The following is an 18,261-nucleotide window of genomic DNA, read 5'->3' as shown; positions in this document are numbered from 1 at the left end:
AAAAATAAATTTCAAAGCAACGTCTTGAATTTATTTTATTAGCACACCTATAACACCTTATATTTGATAATCTAAATTAAATATTTCTGTTCAATTACCCTTTGGAAAGATTTTAAAGGTTACTTATACATTAGGCATATTTAGTTCATTAAATAGTAAGTGGATTTAACTGGATTTAGAATAGTGAAAAAAATCCAGAAAAATAAATTGAGTTCATCTCTTTGGAAACTTAATATCACCACTTTACTCTCTACTCCTCATTATTGACCCTTCAACTTATGATCATAAAGCAAAGATTATGTAAAATTAACTTTATTTCCAATTATACTTTCTTTTCTTTTAGCAGAGTATTTGCTCTAAACCAATAAATCACACTTGCAGAGGTATCTAGGAATAAGCCTAGCTAGACTTAATTGGACTTATTTCTAAGCATCCAGAAATCCCAGTACTAGGTCATCTCTAGGCACATAGCATCGTTGTAAAAAGTGTTTAAAGGGTATTCTTTCCCTTTGAGCAGAATTTTTTCCTATTATAATTTTTTTTGAAATTGTGTCTTATGAGCACTTGTTATAATTTATGAACTTGAATGGAATGGTTCTTTTTTTACATTTTTTTTGCTCAAAATGGCTGTTCTTGTGTTCTCTTATTCTTAATCTGTCTTTTTTACATTTTTAAAATGCACTTTATTAAGATGCTACTATGCATTCTTCAGGGATGTCTATTGCATTTAATTTACAGAGGGTTAGTTGAAACATTTATTGAACATTAATTTGCTCATATTCTACTTTGAAATAAGAGAGCCATTTTGAAATACGGTATGTTCAAATAGATATTGCTAATCCAGTATTTTCTGGCTATGTACTATCTTCAGCCCTCAGAGCATGTTTGGCGACCTCTATGGATAATTTGTTGAAATATTTTGCTGGATTGGCATTTGTATTCAAAGAGATCAACTAATTTCATGGATGGTGTAGAGGGGTCCAGCCCATGGCCTGGTGCTATTTGAAAAGTAGGAATTAATCAGCTTTCTAGCAAATTAACTAACTGGTAGGTTGCAGGTTAATTTCTGGAAAATTTGCTTGAATAAATACTGTGTTAACATTTTTTATTATGAAGATTTGTTGCACCATATCAGCCAGATGTTCAGACTGGATTTGGCATTTTTATCTACCTGCTGAGTCCAAGGGATAGATGGATGTGGATGTTTATGGTGTTACACATATTGTCACAGGATGAAAGATGTTCTGAGTAAAGCCTTTTGCAATTGGCTTGATGGTGAATTTGTCAATGTCGATGGTGTTCAAGTGGTGTTGCAGTTGTAATGGGATTGCATCTAAGGCGCCTATTACTATTGGTACTACCTTTGCTTGTTTTACCACGCTAGACTCTGTTCTGTTGTTTCTTATCTGGATGTTGTTCTTTCCAGAACTGGTCCATTTGTTTCAAATATCCTCTTCTTGTTGGACTTGATCTGTAATAATCTGTAAGAATATCTGCCTTCTTTGTTTTCAATCACTGTATATTTGTGATGGGTAAATACCTTTTCTTCAAGTAGTTCTGAAGCTGTTGGCCCTAGTTGTTCAGCCAATAGTTCTGAGTCCTGTAGCCCATTTTTCACTAGATGTTCAGGCCTTCCAACATCTAGTGTGGTCCTTGTTAACCCGGGTGATGACTGAGCCAATATGGATTTCTATAACTTACGTCTCACATATATTTTTAAGGGGGAAATACTGTCTGAGACCTGTCCAGTATGGTTGAACCTCTGGCATAGTTCTCATCTTCCTCAGAGCACACACAAGCCTCATAACCATGTCAAGGTAGTGTCTCACTGGGGTTATTATTAAATTTATTTGCCACCCATCTGTCTACAAAGCAACGTGGGGCTGCTTGCAAGGTGTAACATGTATATGTTGTGTATATTTCTTGCAGAAGTGAAATAATTCTCATCCTTCTGAAATATGGAATCAAAATTCTTGAAATAGATTTAGGCCTCTGCCTGTTACATAGAAGATACAGTCTATTTCGGCATTTCTTGAGGAAGGATTGCAAGCTCCCATGTCAACAGCACCTGGCAGAATTTTTAAAATATGCAGTCACTGCAGGACATGAGTACAGAGAATGGCTGCCATCACTCTTGCTAGCTGGGTTTAATCCTGTGAATCTTCTCTCACATGATTGGTAAGCAAGATAATATAGGCATATAAGTATACTGTATGATTGTGTATGCATACTGGTGTGTTGCTAAATGTTTTAAGAAACAGCTTTGCTGGCTCAATTGCTACTGATATTAGCTGCGGAACAGCTGATTAATGTTCTAGGTGTTGAGGCTCACTCTGCTGTGAACCAGATCACAAAATTAAGAAAACGTATCAATTGGCTCAGCAAGCTGGCTCCAGCTCATCACTATGTAAATATATTTATGTACATCTCTTTGTAGGCAGAAATACAAAAATCTGTTCATGCATGCATCCATACCTTTTATATCATAGGAATTGCTCAGTATAATTGCGTGAAAATGCTTAGTTGTATAAGTGGGTAGTCCAGGTAGGATTTCAAATTTATGAGATTTCTACCCCTCTCCAGAGGAATTCACCAATCAAACAAATTACAGAAACAAATTTATTTAGGATTATGAAATGTTGAGGCCTTAATTTGGAGTTGATACCAGAACTATACTGACTGCCAAGTCCTTCCTAAAGTTAGAATCCATTCCTGACACCTGCCAGACTTCTTTTATCCATTCATATAACAAAAAATAAGAGATGTGTAATTTTGTTATTACTGTGGTTAAAAGTCGTTTATCAGAAATCCATAATCTCTTGTAGATCAGTAAGTTCTAATAGCTTTTGCCCACTTCTGTCTCACGTACCATAGTATCCTCAGTCTTGCTATGTATGGAATGTTGCATATGTTTGCACATAAATGCATGAAGCTTTTGCAACAGATCTCATCAGCTTCAGTTTGTCCATGAAGGATGCTTTACAAGTGTATGTTCACATGTGTCTAGGAGTCGCTTCAGGTGGGATACCTATTATTATGCGATATTCTAAATAGAATATTCAGAACCTTGTTCAATGTCTTGGAGAGTAGGATTGGGCTACTTAAACATGAAAATGTTTTTATATGTTTGTCTGGAGCAGACTCTATAACTGAATTTTAATATATGGCTATGGTATCCAATATTGCTTTATATGCCATTGTGAGTGTCTTGAATTGGGCTTGGAAAACAATTGGACAGTTGGTTATCATATCAAGACATTAATAGAAGAAGATGTACAGCTCAAGATGAAATCAACAGAATAATTAACTGCAGAGGGTTTTAGTTTGGTATTTCTATGCACAATTAAGAGAAATTTAATGTAGCTAAAAAGCTAACTGGAATGGAACAATATAAAATGAAGTTGGAAATTGAATTATGTACATTTGATTATTTAAATGTACAAGCTTTTGTTGAAATTTGAAATTGAAAGAACATGTTAACAAGTGCATAATGAAATGGACTAAGATTTTGGGTTCTAATATACAGATGGACCAAAGGGAGAGAATGTGATTAAAAGGACTAAAATTCACATTGTGTTATATTTTAAGAGAAAATTTCTATAAAATAATGTACTACTAATATATGTCACCAGAGAAATTATCTAAGATGTATAAAGGCATTTCTAATCAATGTTGGAAATGTGCAAAGCACAAAGGGATCATTTTTTCATACACGGTGAATTTGCAAAAGAAAAAAAATGAATACAAAAACAAATGTTGATACAATGCATTTTAATAATATTCAGATTAAATCAGAATTTATTGGGACTTTTGGACGTCTAGTTAGAAAACACTCATAGAAGATTGTTTTTGTATATGGTAACTACAGGGAGGCTATTATATGCATAAAGATTATTAAGTGCATAAGATGATGCAAAGAATTTTAAAGATTAATATTGAAATGAAATCAGAATTCTTTTTATATGGACTTGGGTTTGTCAATTAGAGACAAATTACAGAAGATTGATTTTATATATGATAACGCAGCAAGATTATTATATACACAAAAAAGGAGAAATACTGATATACCCACAATGGAGGAAAGGGTTATGAAGATGGCAGAACTAGCAGAGATGGCAAAACTGACCTAGTGTATTTAGTCAGGGACAAGATAATAAGTATTATTTTGACTGATGTAAGCATTTTGATAGGTGGGCTGGTGGTTTATAGATACGGTTATTGCGTACCTCAGCTTTCCATCTGCCATTTACCAAAGTATCAGGAATCACTTGCAAGCCTATGATGTCAGCTTGGATTCTATTCTATGGGTATGGAAAGCAATATTATAATAGCAATAGCACTCAGACTTATATAAACCCCATGTTGCTTAACAGCACACTATGGACAGTTTACAGTGTCAGCATATTGCCCCCAACATCTGGGTGCTTGAAATGATGGAATTCAACCTTGAACCCATCATTATTGAACTCCAGACTGTGGGCAGAGTCAGCCTGCAAGACTGCATTCTAACCATTGCACCACCAGGATTTATAACCCAGAATTCTGCCATTCTGGATGTCCAGGAGGTAGTCTCATGCTGTTATCTGGGCTTGTTGCATAATGATATTACTGTTGTTACTGCAGCAAATTAACAGAATGCTCCTTTGCATTTATTGGCTTGTCTGCCATCTGTCCTGTATATACGTTTATCAAATAAGTAGCTTGGCATATCTTGGCATATTCTTCAAATGCCATGAAAATAATACTGGCTTTTCTTTTATCTTGGTTTAAACCCCATTCCAGTCTGTCCCCTCTTTCTGGGATTCTGCAGCTGACCCTGCTAATACTTAGAATTCAGAGCCTGAGCTAAGATTTAGAATTACAGAATGGAAACTCTATGACCTAAGTAAATAAGTAAATAATTATGGTTAAAGCTATTGGAAATGAACTTGCAAATTGCATGTTTTCCCCAGTGGAATATGCCAGGTTGATAGAGAGGTTAATTCTGTGAACCAGTTTCAGCTTTCAGTGTCAAGCTCTGATAATCAGCTTTTGCATTAATATGAGTGCTGATGTAACACAATACCACAGTTAATGCTGAAAAAGGAGAGAATTTGTACTACAGAGAAAATATGTGAGTTAGGGCAAATAGCATTTGTTGAATTTTAATGATAATTATGACATTAAGAAAAATTATTTCTGCCTTAGGCCTCATGAACAGCAAACTTGAGTTAGCATTTAGCCATGATTATTATGTTAAGCTGCACCATGATTAAATGTTCTAATGGGAGTAGTGAAAAGTTGTCAGGGGCTTTAGGGAAGAAGCCTATGATCTTGCTCCTCAACTCCCTAATATTACATCTATAGCCAAGACGTGTGTGTGTGTGTGTGTGTGTGTGTGTGTGTGTCATGCATGTGTTTCACTTTGAGAGTGGGCAACTAAATTTCATTTTTGATGTGTGCCATTGTGCCCACAGTAAAAAAAAAATGACAATAAAGGTTATCTTATCTTAAGATCTTAGAATAGGAGGAAGTTTGGAAGAAAAGTACCGTAAATTATTGGAAGACAATGAGGTTGGAGGTGAATTATCAGTGGAAAATGTTCACAGAAAGACCATTGTGCTGGTCCTTCACAGTTCTGTGTTCTTTGTGAAATTCAAACTGGGTTGATTCCTCAGTGAAAGCAGGTGGTCTGATTTTTTTTCAAGTGATAGGGAAAATTGCATTATGCTGCTTTTCTAAAGCTTTGAACAAATACAAAAAAATGAAACATATGTACACTCCTTCCCATGTAGAAAGGACCAAATATCTTCTTTTTGCTTTCAAAGGGCAGATGTCATCTTGTTGCAGAATACATTAGATTTACAGCCATTTTAAACTAATAAAAAGAGCCTTGTGTTCTGAAGCCAAATATCATCAAAGGTCACAAGAAACACAGCCTGGGTATGATTCTCTTAACTGCTTTGATCCTTTGTGGATACTCTTCACTGCATATGTGAGAGAATAAAACTGACTGATTACAGTAGTTGAACAAAGTTAGGATTTCCAGTTGGCAGTATGATTTTTGAATAATTTACTACATCTGTAAGTGGAGTGTGTATGTGTGTTATGTATTAATATCCAGAATGTAAACATTCTGTAGTGAAGATCTGTTACAGAGATATTTGGATTATAGGAGTACAGCATTAGAATCATTTTATTCTACTGAACAGAGTACTAGTACTGGCTCATATGAATTCTGTTAAGATATATTTGATATAGTATATTTCCCAATTAAATAAAGTGCATTTTAGGAGTACATCACAGAATATCCTCTAAAAATTACTACTATTCAGCTTTATATTTCTTTTGTAAACTCTGAATATTATACGTTTATCTGAAAGACAGTAATTGACCTCAAATCTTTCAGTTGATTTCCTGGCTTATTAGGAATTTGAACTCTTGAAGTCTTTTACTAGAAGTTGACACCATTCAGTATGATACAGTGGCTCTTATAGTAATTTATTTTTGTTCACTTCTAGGGTTTTCTCTGTAAGCAGTGATGCTCTGAACTTCCTTCTGGAGTTTACTAATTGGAAGAGGCTCCCGTGGAATGTAGAGCAGATTCTTTCCAGCCGCAAGGCCACTTCCATGTGGATGCCCCGTAGTCACTTTGGTAAGTAAAGAATGAGCCAGCTTATTTTTATACCGTCTGTTTATTAGTGTCTAAATAACAGATATTTGTTGGTCGATAATGCAAGGGACTGTAACCTTGATATACATGCTTAGAGAGCATAATAAAAATAAAGTATTAATCATTGCATAATGTGTTCAAAATAGGATAATTGAACTGATTTGTTCTGTGATCTATTTGTTATCCTAACCATGACATTCTCAAGAGTCTTTTCCAACGCAAACATTCAAAAGTGGCAATACTCTTTGTTCTGCTTCTTTGAAGTCCAACTTTTGCATCCAGAGAGGGTCACAGGAAAAACTATTGCCTGTACAATTCTGATCTTTGTCATGACCTCTTAAAATTTTTTTCAAGCCTTTATTGCTATTCACCAAGTGCTAGTCTATGGTGTATTTCTTATTGCTGGTTCCTTAACTATTGATAATCAACTCTATAAAACAGAGACTGTTTGCCTCTAGAATGCCTTTGCTGTCAATTTTAAGGTTGGTTGCTTTGCTTATTGTATTAGTTTGGTCTTTTTTAGATTTAAAGTCCCATTTTTTTCAGTGCCCCTTGATTTTTTAAATTTCATTTCATTTCAGATCCTTTGTATTTATTAGAGTAGTATCATCAGCAGAATAAAGGCTACTGAGATTTCTTCCTCCAATTTCAAAATCATGCTCATGTTCTTATAATCCAGGCTTTTTCAACAAATATTAAGCATACACCTGAATAAATAAGGAAAGAGTATATAATTTCATTATTTCTTGACCTGGAGACTGCTTTGCCATTGACTATGGCTTTGTTTCATTTAGGTTTTGTAGTTGTGAGTTTCCCATTTTTATTCTACAGCTTGATGTAATAGATGCCAATCAATAAAGTACATTATGACTTCTATTTGATAGTTTTTTTACTTTCTTACTTATCCTGAAACAATTTACTTTGTTTATTGCCCTTTTCTGTGTATGCTTCCATCTTCAATATCGAGAAATGTGGTTGTAATAATCCTTCTTAAGAGTTGTTTGACATTCTTCTTCCCAAGATCTTGTCTTTCTTGGCAAGACTGACTTCTTTTTTTCAGTTTCTATCATTCTGTTTCTGAGGCCTAGAAACATTTGTCCTTCTTCCATTTCAAGTTCTCACTGTAATTCTGTTTACGAAGCTTTGCATTTTTCCCCCTTCATGACAGCACCAGCAACTGGACATTCCAAAAGCTTTAATGTAGCCACTTCATAAACGCTATTAACATTCTGAAAAATCCTTAGTTCTTCCTCAGTAGTATATTGACTGCAATCTGACCTAAGTAGTATATTGACTGCAATCTGACCCTTAGGTTAGATTCTCTGCCTTTGTGGTTTTGTTGATAGCATATAGGAGTGGTTTATCATTGCTTTTCTTAGCATGGTATGAAATGATGCCTTGTTATAGTACTTAAATGATCCTCCTCCTCCACAATTTTCCAATATTGCTGCTGCCTAATGTAGGTTTCGGCTTGCTTTAGCTCAGCAACTGGGGTGACCTTCAGGCTTCACTGCTGGGAATAGGTACTCTTGAGATTTAGTCTTAGCATTATTTGCATGTTTCTCCCACGAACACACCCCTTGTCACAGTGAGGCATCGTAGGAGCACTTTTGTGTTTTTGTGTGTTAAAAAGATATACGAAAGAGAAAGCAGATGTATAGATAGTATCCTGGGGTCAGCTTAATGTGCCATGAACATCAATTTATTATTATTAATGAAGCAAATGTTTTGAACATTGAAGGATCCAGATTCAGATCCTGGATTTTCTAGTTTTAAGTAGACCTTGGGAATATCTACATTATTCTGGGGCATATGCTAAGTGGCCTAGGCTAAGATTTTCTAAACAGTGAATGCTAGTGTTGAAGTAGAGGCATTTGTGCAACTTGGCTTTTTTCCCCCCTTCCAAATTAGACTTCTGAAATCAGTGTGCTGTTGTGTTTTTAATAAATGATCCTGTGGCTCTGCTTAATCCTGCTCTGGAAATAAAGGTCATCCAATTATTGCAGGCAACAGTGAAGCTGCAGACTGCCTACCAGGTGGGGGGGAAGAGTGCAGATATAGTCTGCAATCATCAGTTGCTAACTAGATACCCTGGAGACCGAAATACCATCTTTTAATAATGGAAAGGTTAGGAAAGCCTCTGATCAGAAAATGTCTCTTTTCTTTTGTGTTCAAATCCAGCAAACTCATGGAGAGAGTTCTGCCTGAATGGTGCCTTAATTAATCTCACTTTATGGTCTCTGTCAGCTTGCCAACTAGATCTTTTTTCTTATTTTTTTCTGCTTAAAAATCTCTTTAAAAAGTCAAATGTATGGTTGTTAGTATGGTCTGAATTGACTTCTAATATTTTCTTTTTAAATATTAGGATGCACAACTTTCTCAGTGAACACTTACATGGTTGCATTCCAAAATGCATTGACTTCAAGAATTAAGTGAAAGTATGATTAAATATATATTATGCTATTAGAATTAAATATAATATTAGTCTCTAGTCATTCATTTATTAATTAATTGCCTTTCTGTCACATTAAACATTGGGATATGTTAATAACTTTTGAAGGTTTCTGGGGGCCACATAGAAGAGTTTTGAACATTTTGTAGTGCCTTGAAAATCTAAAATATACTGCTGTAGTGTAGAACAGGAACTGGCTTGATATATCTGATAAGCCAGTGTCTTTTACCTGTTGTCATCTAAATGTTGCCTGGGGAATTTTTGGCAATTGTTAATCTAGTATATCTAGAAAGCACTAAGTCAGAAAAAGCTTGTGTTCATTGTTAGATTCTGCGTAAAATAGAATTAATCTGCATTTGCTGTTGCAAAATATGATTGGCTCTAACAAATATAGATTTAGAGAGCAGTAATAGTTATTATTATTAAATGCATTTGCTGCCCATCTTGCCACAAGTTGTTACTTGTTTATAAATGGTTGTTAGCTACATGAAATGAAAATTTTCCATGTCCAAATATACCTCTGAATATTACTTGTAGAAAGATAAGAGTGACCCAGGATATTTTACTTATGTACTTCTTAGAGTCCTCTAGTTAGCCCCTGTGGGAAATAAGATGCTGAACTAGATAGGCTTATGGTTTGATCCTGCAGAATGCTTATTAAATTATGTTCTAAGGGATCCAAAGGTAAGCCTTTATAAAAGAACCTAAGAGTAGATCAATGAGAACAAATATTTGGGCATATGTGAACCCATAAAACTAGCAAAATCTTCGCAATAAATAGGCACGTCTGCAATTGAGTATTGCTGTCACGTTTATTTTTATTTTTTCAGATACACCCTGAATTTCTCCCGTATTTAATCCAGTGGGATTCATTGCCATATCTTTTGTCAAACCATCACCCTTATTTTCTATCATTCTTACTTTTTCTGCTCACTTTTATTATCACTTTTTTTATTCTAAATACCCCTAATAACTTACAAACTTGCAAAGTGAAAACTCACAATTAACCATTCCCAGCCAGTTAACTCTGGAGCTAAAAAGTAATAATCCCCTTGAGCACTGTTTTAGAGCATATGGCCTTCAGATACATTGCACAGGAATCTCAGTAAAAGTAACCAAATATATGATCTTGACCAATTTATGCCTCTTTCATGGGTAATGTTCTGAAATTGCTCTTACTTAACTGCCACCAATATCACCTATTGCATGTACCCATATGGAACTTGTTTTTAAGATGATCTCCCAAAGGAAGAATATGTGCCATATATATATGCATGATCACCATTCAAAACTCCTTTGCAGTGTGTTCTTCCCCATGTTTTCAGTAAAGTGAACTCCAGCTGCAACCAATCCTGGAGGTTTCCCTTTTCCTCTGAAAATGTGTATGTATTGTGCATATGTATATGTGTACACATGTTAGAGACAGAGACACAAACACAAAATACGTTTGTGTATATACCTGTGTAGTAGACCCAGCTGATGGTAGACTGTGCGTATCAAAACCAAAAGCTAGGAATTTTAACCCAGCCCTCACCTCCAACTTTGGGATAACAATGTGGTTGTTCCTATTGCCTCCATTTCCTGACAGTTAGAACAATTAATCTGAATAGCTTGACTTCAGAGGTTGTGGGTGCTCCATCACTGGGTTTTCAGAAGGTTTTTAAACCATTTTTTTTTCTGAATGAACATTATGTGAGGCATCTATTCTTCTGCTTCAGTTTTGTTTTTCCCACTAACTGGGTTTCCAGTACGTTAAATCTTGAAGAGGAAAGGTCGCCAACCATGGTCTCCTGCCTAGAAGACGCCCTTCCCTTTGCTTCCTGGGGGCTAAGTGAAAAAGATCCATTCCAAATATGTTGCAGGCTGGAGAGTTTCTGCAAGGAGGCTGAGTGAACTCGTTCCTCTCAAAATCCAAGCAGGATGTTGCAAAGGGCATTTAAAGCATGAGGCATTTGCAGCCAGCTTCCAGAAGTGAGAAGATTCCCTCATTTCTGGGGGTTGGCTCCAAATGCACCATATTGCAAACACTTCATGCCGAAATCCTGCTTTGATTTCAGGATGGAGTTCTCCAGCCCAGTGCTAGAGTTTCCTTCTGCTCACAGAGGGGAACTGCCTGCCCCCTCCCCCCCTTTACCTGCAAAAACAGGTAATTTTTTTGCTCTGATTAATGACCCACATGATCACTTAATCACCATGACAGGGAGAGTCAGGATTGTGGTTGTTGAGTAAGTGATCATGTGGGCATTTCACTTTGGGATTGCAGTGACTTATAGTTTAAATTCTGGACTGAATTTGGTCAAGTACTATGTGTAAAGCTGTATATTTAGGATATGCAATTTCCAGCTTTGCAAAGTAGCTTCCCAATCAGCAGTCTTACAGTTTTTGTATAAACAGAAGAAAAGTCTTAACAAATGTACTTGTTTGAAGGCCAAAATATTTTTGATCAGTCCATAAAGATTTCTGCCTTCCTTATTGTTTTCATTGTAACCAAAATGTTATTGGAAATAATTTGTTCTTCAACTTGAGCCTGTTTATTTGAGAATGTTAGCCAAAGCACACTTTTCCTTTTCCTTTCTTTTTTCCTTTTCCTTCCAACTAATGTAAGTATTTTCCATAACTTCTTTCAGCACAAATATTTTTCCATTCCCATGATAAAATTGGAAGAAGCTTTTGGGGCCATCCAGTCCTTCGGTCAGTGCAGGAATCTAGATTAAAGCATTCATATTTTATATCTATCCAGCTCCTACTTGAACATATTCAGTGAACCACCTCTTTCAGTAATTGGTCCCAGTTGTCAAAATGTTGTTAGCTTTATAATTTTCTTAACATTTAAAAGGAATCTTCCTTTCAGTTAAATCCATTATTGCATCCTGCGCTCTGGGACAATAGTAATAGCTTTCTCCGATGTGAATCTCTTTAGTGAGTCATCAAACCCCTCCCCAGTTGGCTTCCTTCAACTTATATTTCAGTCTGGTATCTGAAATTTCAGTTCTGTTTTCTTTCATATTTAAAAGCATAGGAAATGTAAGTTTTAGACATCTAAACCTATCTTTTTCCTTCCTTCCTTCCTTCCTTCCTTCCTTCCTTCCTTCCTTCCTTCCTTCCTTCCTTCCTTCCTTCCTTCCTTCCTTCCTTCCTTCTCATCCATCCATCCATCCATCCATCCATCCACACACAGGCAGAACCATACCCACATATAGCACATACATGAAATAGAAAAAGAATGGAATAAATCAGAAAGCATGAATGAAAAAAAAGGAAAGTAAAAAAGAAAAGTTGCTGTCTCAACACTTAAGCCTGCTGTTTACCCTTATTTCAAGTCCTGATTTAAATCTTGTCTGCTTTGTCAGTGGCTGTACTTTGGTCTTATTTTATTTAATTTTAAACACTGTTCATTCTTATTGTTTTAGCCCAGAATGTAGCTTTCTTTGAAGATTAGGTGTGAGAAAGTCAAGGATTTCCCATTCAGTAAATAATAAAACAAACTCCTTTTTCCTATTATTATCAAAGAGGAAATATAAATATATAAATTTTATTGTAAAACAGTAGGAAGTCCAGATACCAGTTCAGAAGACTGTCTGAACCCCCAAGAAAGACAAAGTCAAAGAATGGCTGAGACTGAGAGTCAGTCCCTCAATTCACGACGGAATACATCAGTTCGAGACTGTAGAAGCTTTGTATGGGGCCCTTATCTTCTTGTTCTTTTTGTAAACTACAGAAGTGAGCCCAAAGCCCTGGTTATGTCCCCCAGAACACCAAAAATTGTTACCAAATGGTAATAATGATATTTTTTAATGTGACAGAAAAATAGAATTATTACATTACATAACTTGTCAATAATAGTTATTTGCTATTTTTAAGTTGGAATTAGATGAAATAAAATCCAATTTTGCTCTGGACTCTATTACTCTGTGGTGTATAGCCTGGGACATACTTACTCCTCAGAAGCCAAGTGTAATTCTTGAGTCAGGAAAGGTATTGGTCTCCCACTGCAGGCCTTTGGTGATTACCACTGAAGCAGAAAATTCAAAACACTCAGTTATTTTGTTTCTGATAAATGCATGTTTCTCTCTTGTGACAGAACATATCCCATCCTTGTCTCATCTGTGCCGCCTGAAGATTCGGTCACTTTTAACAAGTGTTTGTTTGCAATCAGACCAGCATATCCACCAGTTGCCGATACCTACTTGCCTGCAAGACTTTTTACTTTATTTGGATGTATTAAGAACATACTCCATTTCAGAATCTTGGCTTAAGGTGGGAGAAATCTATGAAGAAAGTACCCTGCCATCTAGTTCTAATTCGAAACATAAAGAAGAGAAAAAATAGAATGGATTCAAGGTCGTCTGAACATTTATAGAGTTTTCCACTTTTATAAAGAATGAACTATGCTCTGTTTGATTATTGTTGCAAAGGTATTTATTTCTGTTCTGTTACTGTAGGATAATTTTATTCAACAGTCTAGAAGGAATTTCCTCATATGTCTCTCAGATGTGTTGGACCTAAATTATTTCTGGTCAGCAATGTTTTGAATGCAGCGTGGATGCTTTCAGATAAACCTTTTGCGAGTTCCCACTCAAAAATTTAGAATTTAAATAAATAAAAATAGCATGTAAACATAGATGACGTCAATGATCAGTTGCATCTAAAACAAGCTATGATGACATCAAAACGACAACCTGTGTGACTTCAGCTTATGGCACAGACTTTTCATGGTGCCATGACATCTGATACAAATACTTCCTTTGTATAAAACAGAGTCATTTGTTATTGAACATGTGTTATTCATTTGCCCTCCAGTGGACACTGATGGCAGTGGTCACTCCAAAATTAAAATAAGTTTCTTGGGAGTATTCTTGGTAAAGTATATTGTTGTTGTGTTTGCTCACAATAATACAAATTTATTAATGATAATAAATGAAATTTATGAAAGAATTAATGAGTTTATGTGTTGCCAGGGATCTCACTATAACAAGTTCTGTCCTAAATATCTTGTTTTCCTGATCTGTACTCTCCAGAAGTGTTGGACTACTACTCTCTCACTGATGGCTGGCATGGCCATTGGTTTGAAGTCAGGGAGGATGGGAATTGTGATCCAGCAAATCTGAGACTTTGGGAAGGTTGTCATTCTCTCAATGAAAGGAGCTTCTTAATTAAAATAAGTTAAAGACAAGGATGGATTCTGACTGGGATCATAGAGACATGCTGCCAGTTAGAGGAGACAGTATTGGCCTAAACGGATGAATGATCTGTTTCATTGTGAAATAGTTTTTCTCCTCCCATACAAAATAGTTACAATTCATCTTCAGAAATTCCAGCCCTTGAGTGGTAGTCACAAATCATGAATACACAGTACTTTCAGGGATGTCTGCAGGCAGGCGGAATGAACAAATGCTGCATTGTGATCAAGACCTGCCTCTCTTCTCTGTGTGCCATGCATTTTAAGAAAAGTGGCAGATTCTTGAAGATGCTGCTGTTTGGTGTGTTGCTGTGACTAAAAATTGTGGATAAAGTGCATTAATTTAAAGAAGATGGGAGGGTATCTTTCTTCCAAATTAGGTTATCAACAGCTATTCTCCAAATAACAAAATCAACTGCATAGGTCTGCTGTGTGTATATCGCCATCACAGCTAAAAATAGCTTGAGACCAGCTCCCTACACTTGCATGTATGCATACAAAGGTTGTGTGCTTGTGCAAGACATCTGTAAAGATTGAGGGCATTCAGATTTCACAATACTTTGTAAAGTGACTAGTATACATATGGCAACAATTAATACAGTATTCCTGGCTTGTGATATTCCTTTCAGGTTCTTTCAAGCCTCTTTATAAAGATTTTGTTTTTTAAAAGATACTGTCATATTTCCAGTATTCACTGCTAAAAGGTATGCACCCCCATGCTCTGGATAAATTATATTTACAACCATTTTTTTTTCAGAGATCCTGCTTGAACTACTATCCCTGCATCTACCTTGCTTCTCATCTTACTATCCCTGGTTCTTTACTGCTGGATTTAGGTCACAAATGGTTTCCAAATTTCTAAATTTACAGATCAATTCTTTTTTACAATGCAATTCTACTCCAGGGAAAAATATAGTGAGGCTGCTTTTGTGCTAACAGAAGAGAGCATAAATATTTGATGTCTCATCCAGACTGAGAGCATGGAAGGTAGAAGCAGAGGCAGGAACAATGTCTCTGTATTTGCCGGACTGCAGTGATATTGTGCTGTGAAACTACATTTTTGCCTTTTAAAAATCAAATACATTTCATTTTGATTCCTCCGAAGGGAGACACAGCAGAGGAGGATGACTGCTGTGTGTCCACATCTAAATGGTACTTTCTTGATTTTTTTATGTAAGTTATGCTGATTGTATGGCATCATGTTGCAGCATGCGGCAGAGTGTCAGAGGAGATTTATTTCAAATTGTCATGGATTCAGGAGGTTCAGTGAGAGGAAAAAGAACTACTGTCTCTCACAGTAGCTGACTTCATAGGATTGTTAGATAAAATAGCTGGAAGAAGAATAGTCTAGTCTGAATTTCTTGAAGGAAGACTGGTATAGTTATGCTTGCTTAAGGCACCAGGCTAGAAATCCAGAGTTTGACTGAGGCATAAAAGCCACCTTGGGCCAGTCATTGTGTCAGCCCAACCCACCTTATAGGGTGGTTGCTAGGAAAATAGGAGTAACATGTATGTTTGCTGCCTTGAATTATATATAAAAATAACACACACACACACACACACTCCCCAGGTTAAAAACATCTGACTTAAGGACCACACCTACATGTAAACAGTCTGCCTATTACTAAAAATGGCAGGCAATATTCTCCTTCCTCAAGATGGTAAACTGCTGAAGCCACATTTTATATTACCTATAATTATTATAAGCCAGTTTTATAACTACACAATTATTAAATTTTCAAACTAATTTTTTTTCTGTTTCAAGCATAAATACCAGAAGCAATATCCCAACAGAAAGAAAACCAAATAAAATCTCTTTATTTAAAAGTTTACATCGTATCTTAACCATTATTCTGTTAAATTCTGTTAAAGCCATTTTTTCCTCCTTTTTCCGATTGTCCCAGGCTGAGGATTAATTTATTTTAATTGGGGTTTTACTTATACAGGGATAAATTTAATCTTTTTTAAACTTGGTTTTTTAACTTTTGTATTTTTGGTTTTTAATTACCCTGTAAACCGCCCTGAGTCCTCCGGGAAAGGGCGGTATATAAATGGAATAAAATAAATAAATAAATAAATAAATATTTCTATTTAGATTGATTAATCTTTCTAAATCACGATCTATATTAACAAAAATCATATGCTCTTTCAAACACTTATCTAGTCAAGATTCTAAACATTTCTTTAAAAATTTCATCTATAACTAAAATCAATTCTAATGTATCTTTTAAAGCTTCCTTTTAACATGCCTTCAAATTCAATTATATTTTGTAAACTTTAGGAATTGCTCAAATGTTATATATATAAAAAGAAAGATCAAAAACTTCTTTCCCCTCCTTTTCATCCCATTCTCAAGCCCCTTTACAAGCAAACAACAGTGCATTTGAACTTTCAAGCTCTTTTAAAAGCAGTTATGTGCTTATAAAAATATGGTTGAGAAGGGCTAACTAAATTCATATGCATTCTCTGGCTGTGTTGATAAACACTCAAATACAGGTAAGTCCACAATTGAGCCCAAAATTTCTGCTGCCAAGTGAGATATTTGTTAAGTGAGTTTTGCCCCATTTTATTTTCTTGGCACAGTTGTTAAGTGAATCATTGCAGTTGTTAGTAACACGGTTGTTAAATGAATCTGGCTTCCCCAATGACTGCTCATTAGAAGGTTGCCAAAGGTGAACGCTTGGCCCTGGGATCTTGCAACTCTCATAAATATGAGTCAGTTGCCAAGCATCTGAATTTTGATCACATAACCATAGAGATACTGCAACAGTCGTGTGAAAAAGGGTCATAAGTCAGTTTTTTCAGAGCCGTAACTTCAAATGGTCACTTGTAGTTGTCTCGGTTTTAGTTCATGTTGCTGGCATGCCTTGTAACAGAGATATGCTAAGTAGACAATAAAAAAGGCAGGGAGACTGGGCAATGGGTGCCTGGCAACGTTCATTCCTCTCTAGTACTGGCTTAAAGTGGTAATAGGCCCTTTGGTCTTACTACTAGACGGCCTACTCTCCCAGGATATGGCATGATTGGATTGATGCTGGAAAGATGAGAAGACGATACTGCTTTGTAGGTGTCCTGACCAGAAAGTTCAGACATAAGAAGCACTGAGGAAAGATGGGCAAAGGGATTTAATTGAACAGGAAACACAGTGTAATAAAAGAGTATACTGCTGACTTGCTTACTGCGACTGGGTACCTTGTGGTATTAGAGACACCTAATATATTATCAAATAAGGACCAAAACAGAAGATAAAAGTAATGAACCCCTACTGAACTTCAGTAGGGGGATAAGTTACTGTTTCCATACCATCTTATCTCTTCTTTTGTATCATAAATTTTTGTGTGTTTAGAAACTATTTACTGGCACAGTAAGGTGAGCTGCTTATTGACTGACAATAAATCCTCTTCAGATGCCAGATACCAAGACAGTTAAAACTGTGTTCTTGCAGCTGAGGAATGTTCAACATTTGGCCAGGGAATAAATTTCACAGACTATTTATGTCAAGTCAATAAAGGTCTTCAGTTGTGTAGGCTTCTCCATATTAATACACTGCTTTGATGGAAGAAATACAACACAGGGGTGACAGTGAGCTGTGGGGCAGTTATTGACCTGGTAATATAACTGAAAGTTTGTTGGAAAATGACTGGAAATTAATGGCATAATTAGTCTAGAAAATCACTATTGTTTGCACAGTGGTGCTGTAATCTTCAAAAACTATTGTTACTACATGTTTTGTATGGAGGATTGGTTTGAATGGCAGAAGGCAATGTAAAGGAGCTCTATGTGTGTATATTTTTCAAATGTGCATCAAGAATAATTATTACTTTCCTTATTGATAGAAATGGTTCTTTTACTGTTTGCCATTTTTTTCCCTTTGATTTCTATGTTCTTCCAAGAAACCTAGAGCCCTTTATAGGAAAACCATAAAAATGTCTTAAATAAAAGCATTGAATTGAATTTGATAATGTTTAGGTACAGGAT

The 18,261-nt window shown here is 35.8% G+C and overlaps 1 protein-coding gene across 6 annotated transcripts in view; it reads left to right on the top strand.

Moving 5' to 3' along the window:
- The window catches only part of ASB3 (ankyrin repeat and SOCS box containing 3), a 69,633-nt gene extending 55,594 nt beyond the window's left edge, over positions 1-14,039 (top strand). For 5 of the 6 annotated variants that reach the window (XM_081314045.1, XM_081314044.1, XM_081314043.1 and 2 more), the window contains exons 8-10: positions 1,930-2,178; positions 6,501-6,634; positions 13,186-14,039. In XM_081314045.1, the coding sequence (XP_081170171.1) occupies positions 1,930-2,178; positions 6,501-6,634; positions 13,186-13,433 (631 nt within the window). In that variant the 3' untranslated portion in view covers positions 13,434-14,039. The remainder of the gene's footprint in view (positions 1-1,929; positions 2,179-6,500; positions 6,635-13,185) is intronic. The other variant, XM_081314048.1, reaches the window with a different exon arrangement.
- Positions 14,040-18,261: the final 4,222 nt, after the last annotated feature.

This window comes from Vipera berus, assembly GCF_964194415.1.
Source record: "Vipera berus genome assembly, chromosome: 1".
Classification (NCBI taxonomy): Eukaryota; Metazoa; Chordata; class Lepidosauria; order Squamata; family Viperidae; genus Vipera; species Vipera berus.
This window is presented reverse-complemented; position numbering and strand designations above follow the sequence as displayed.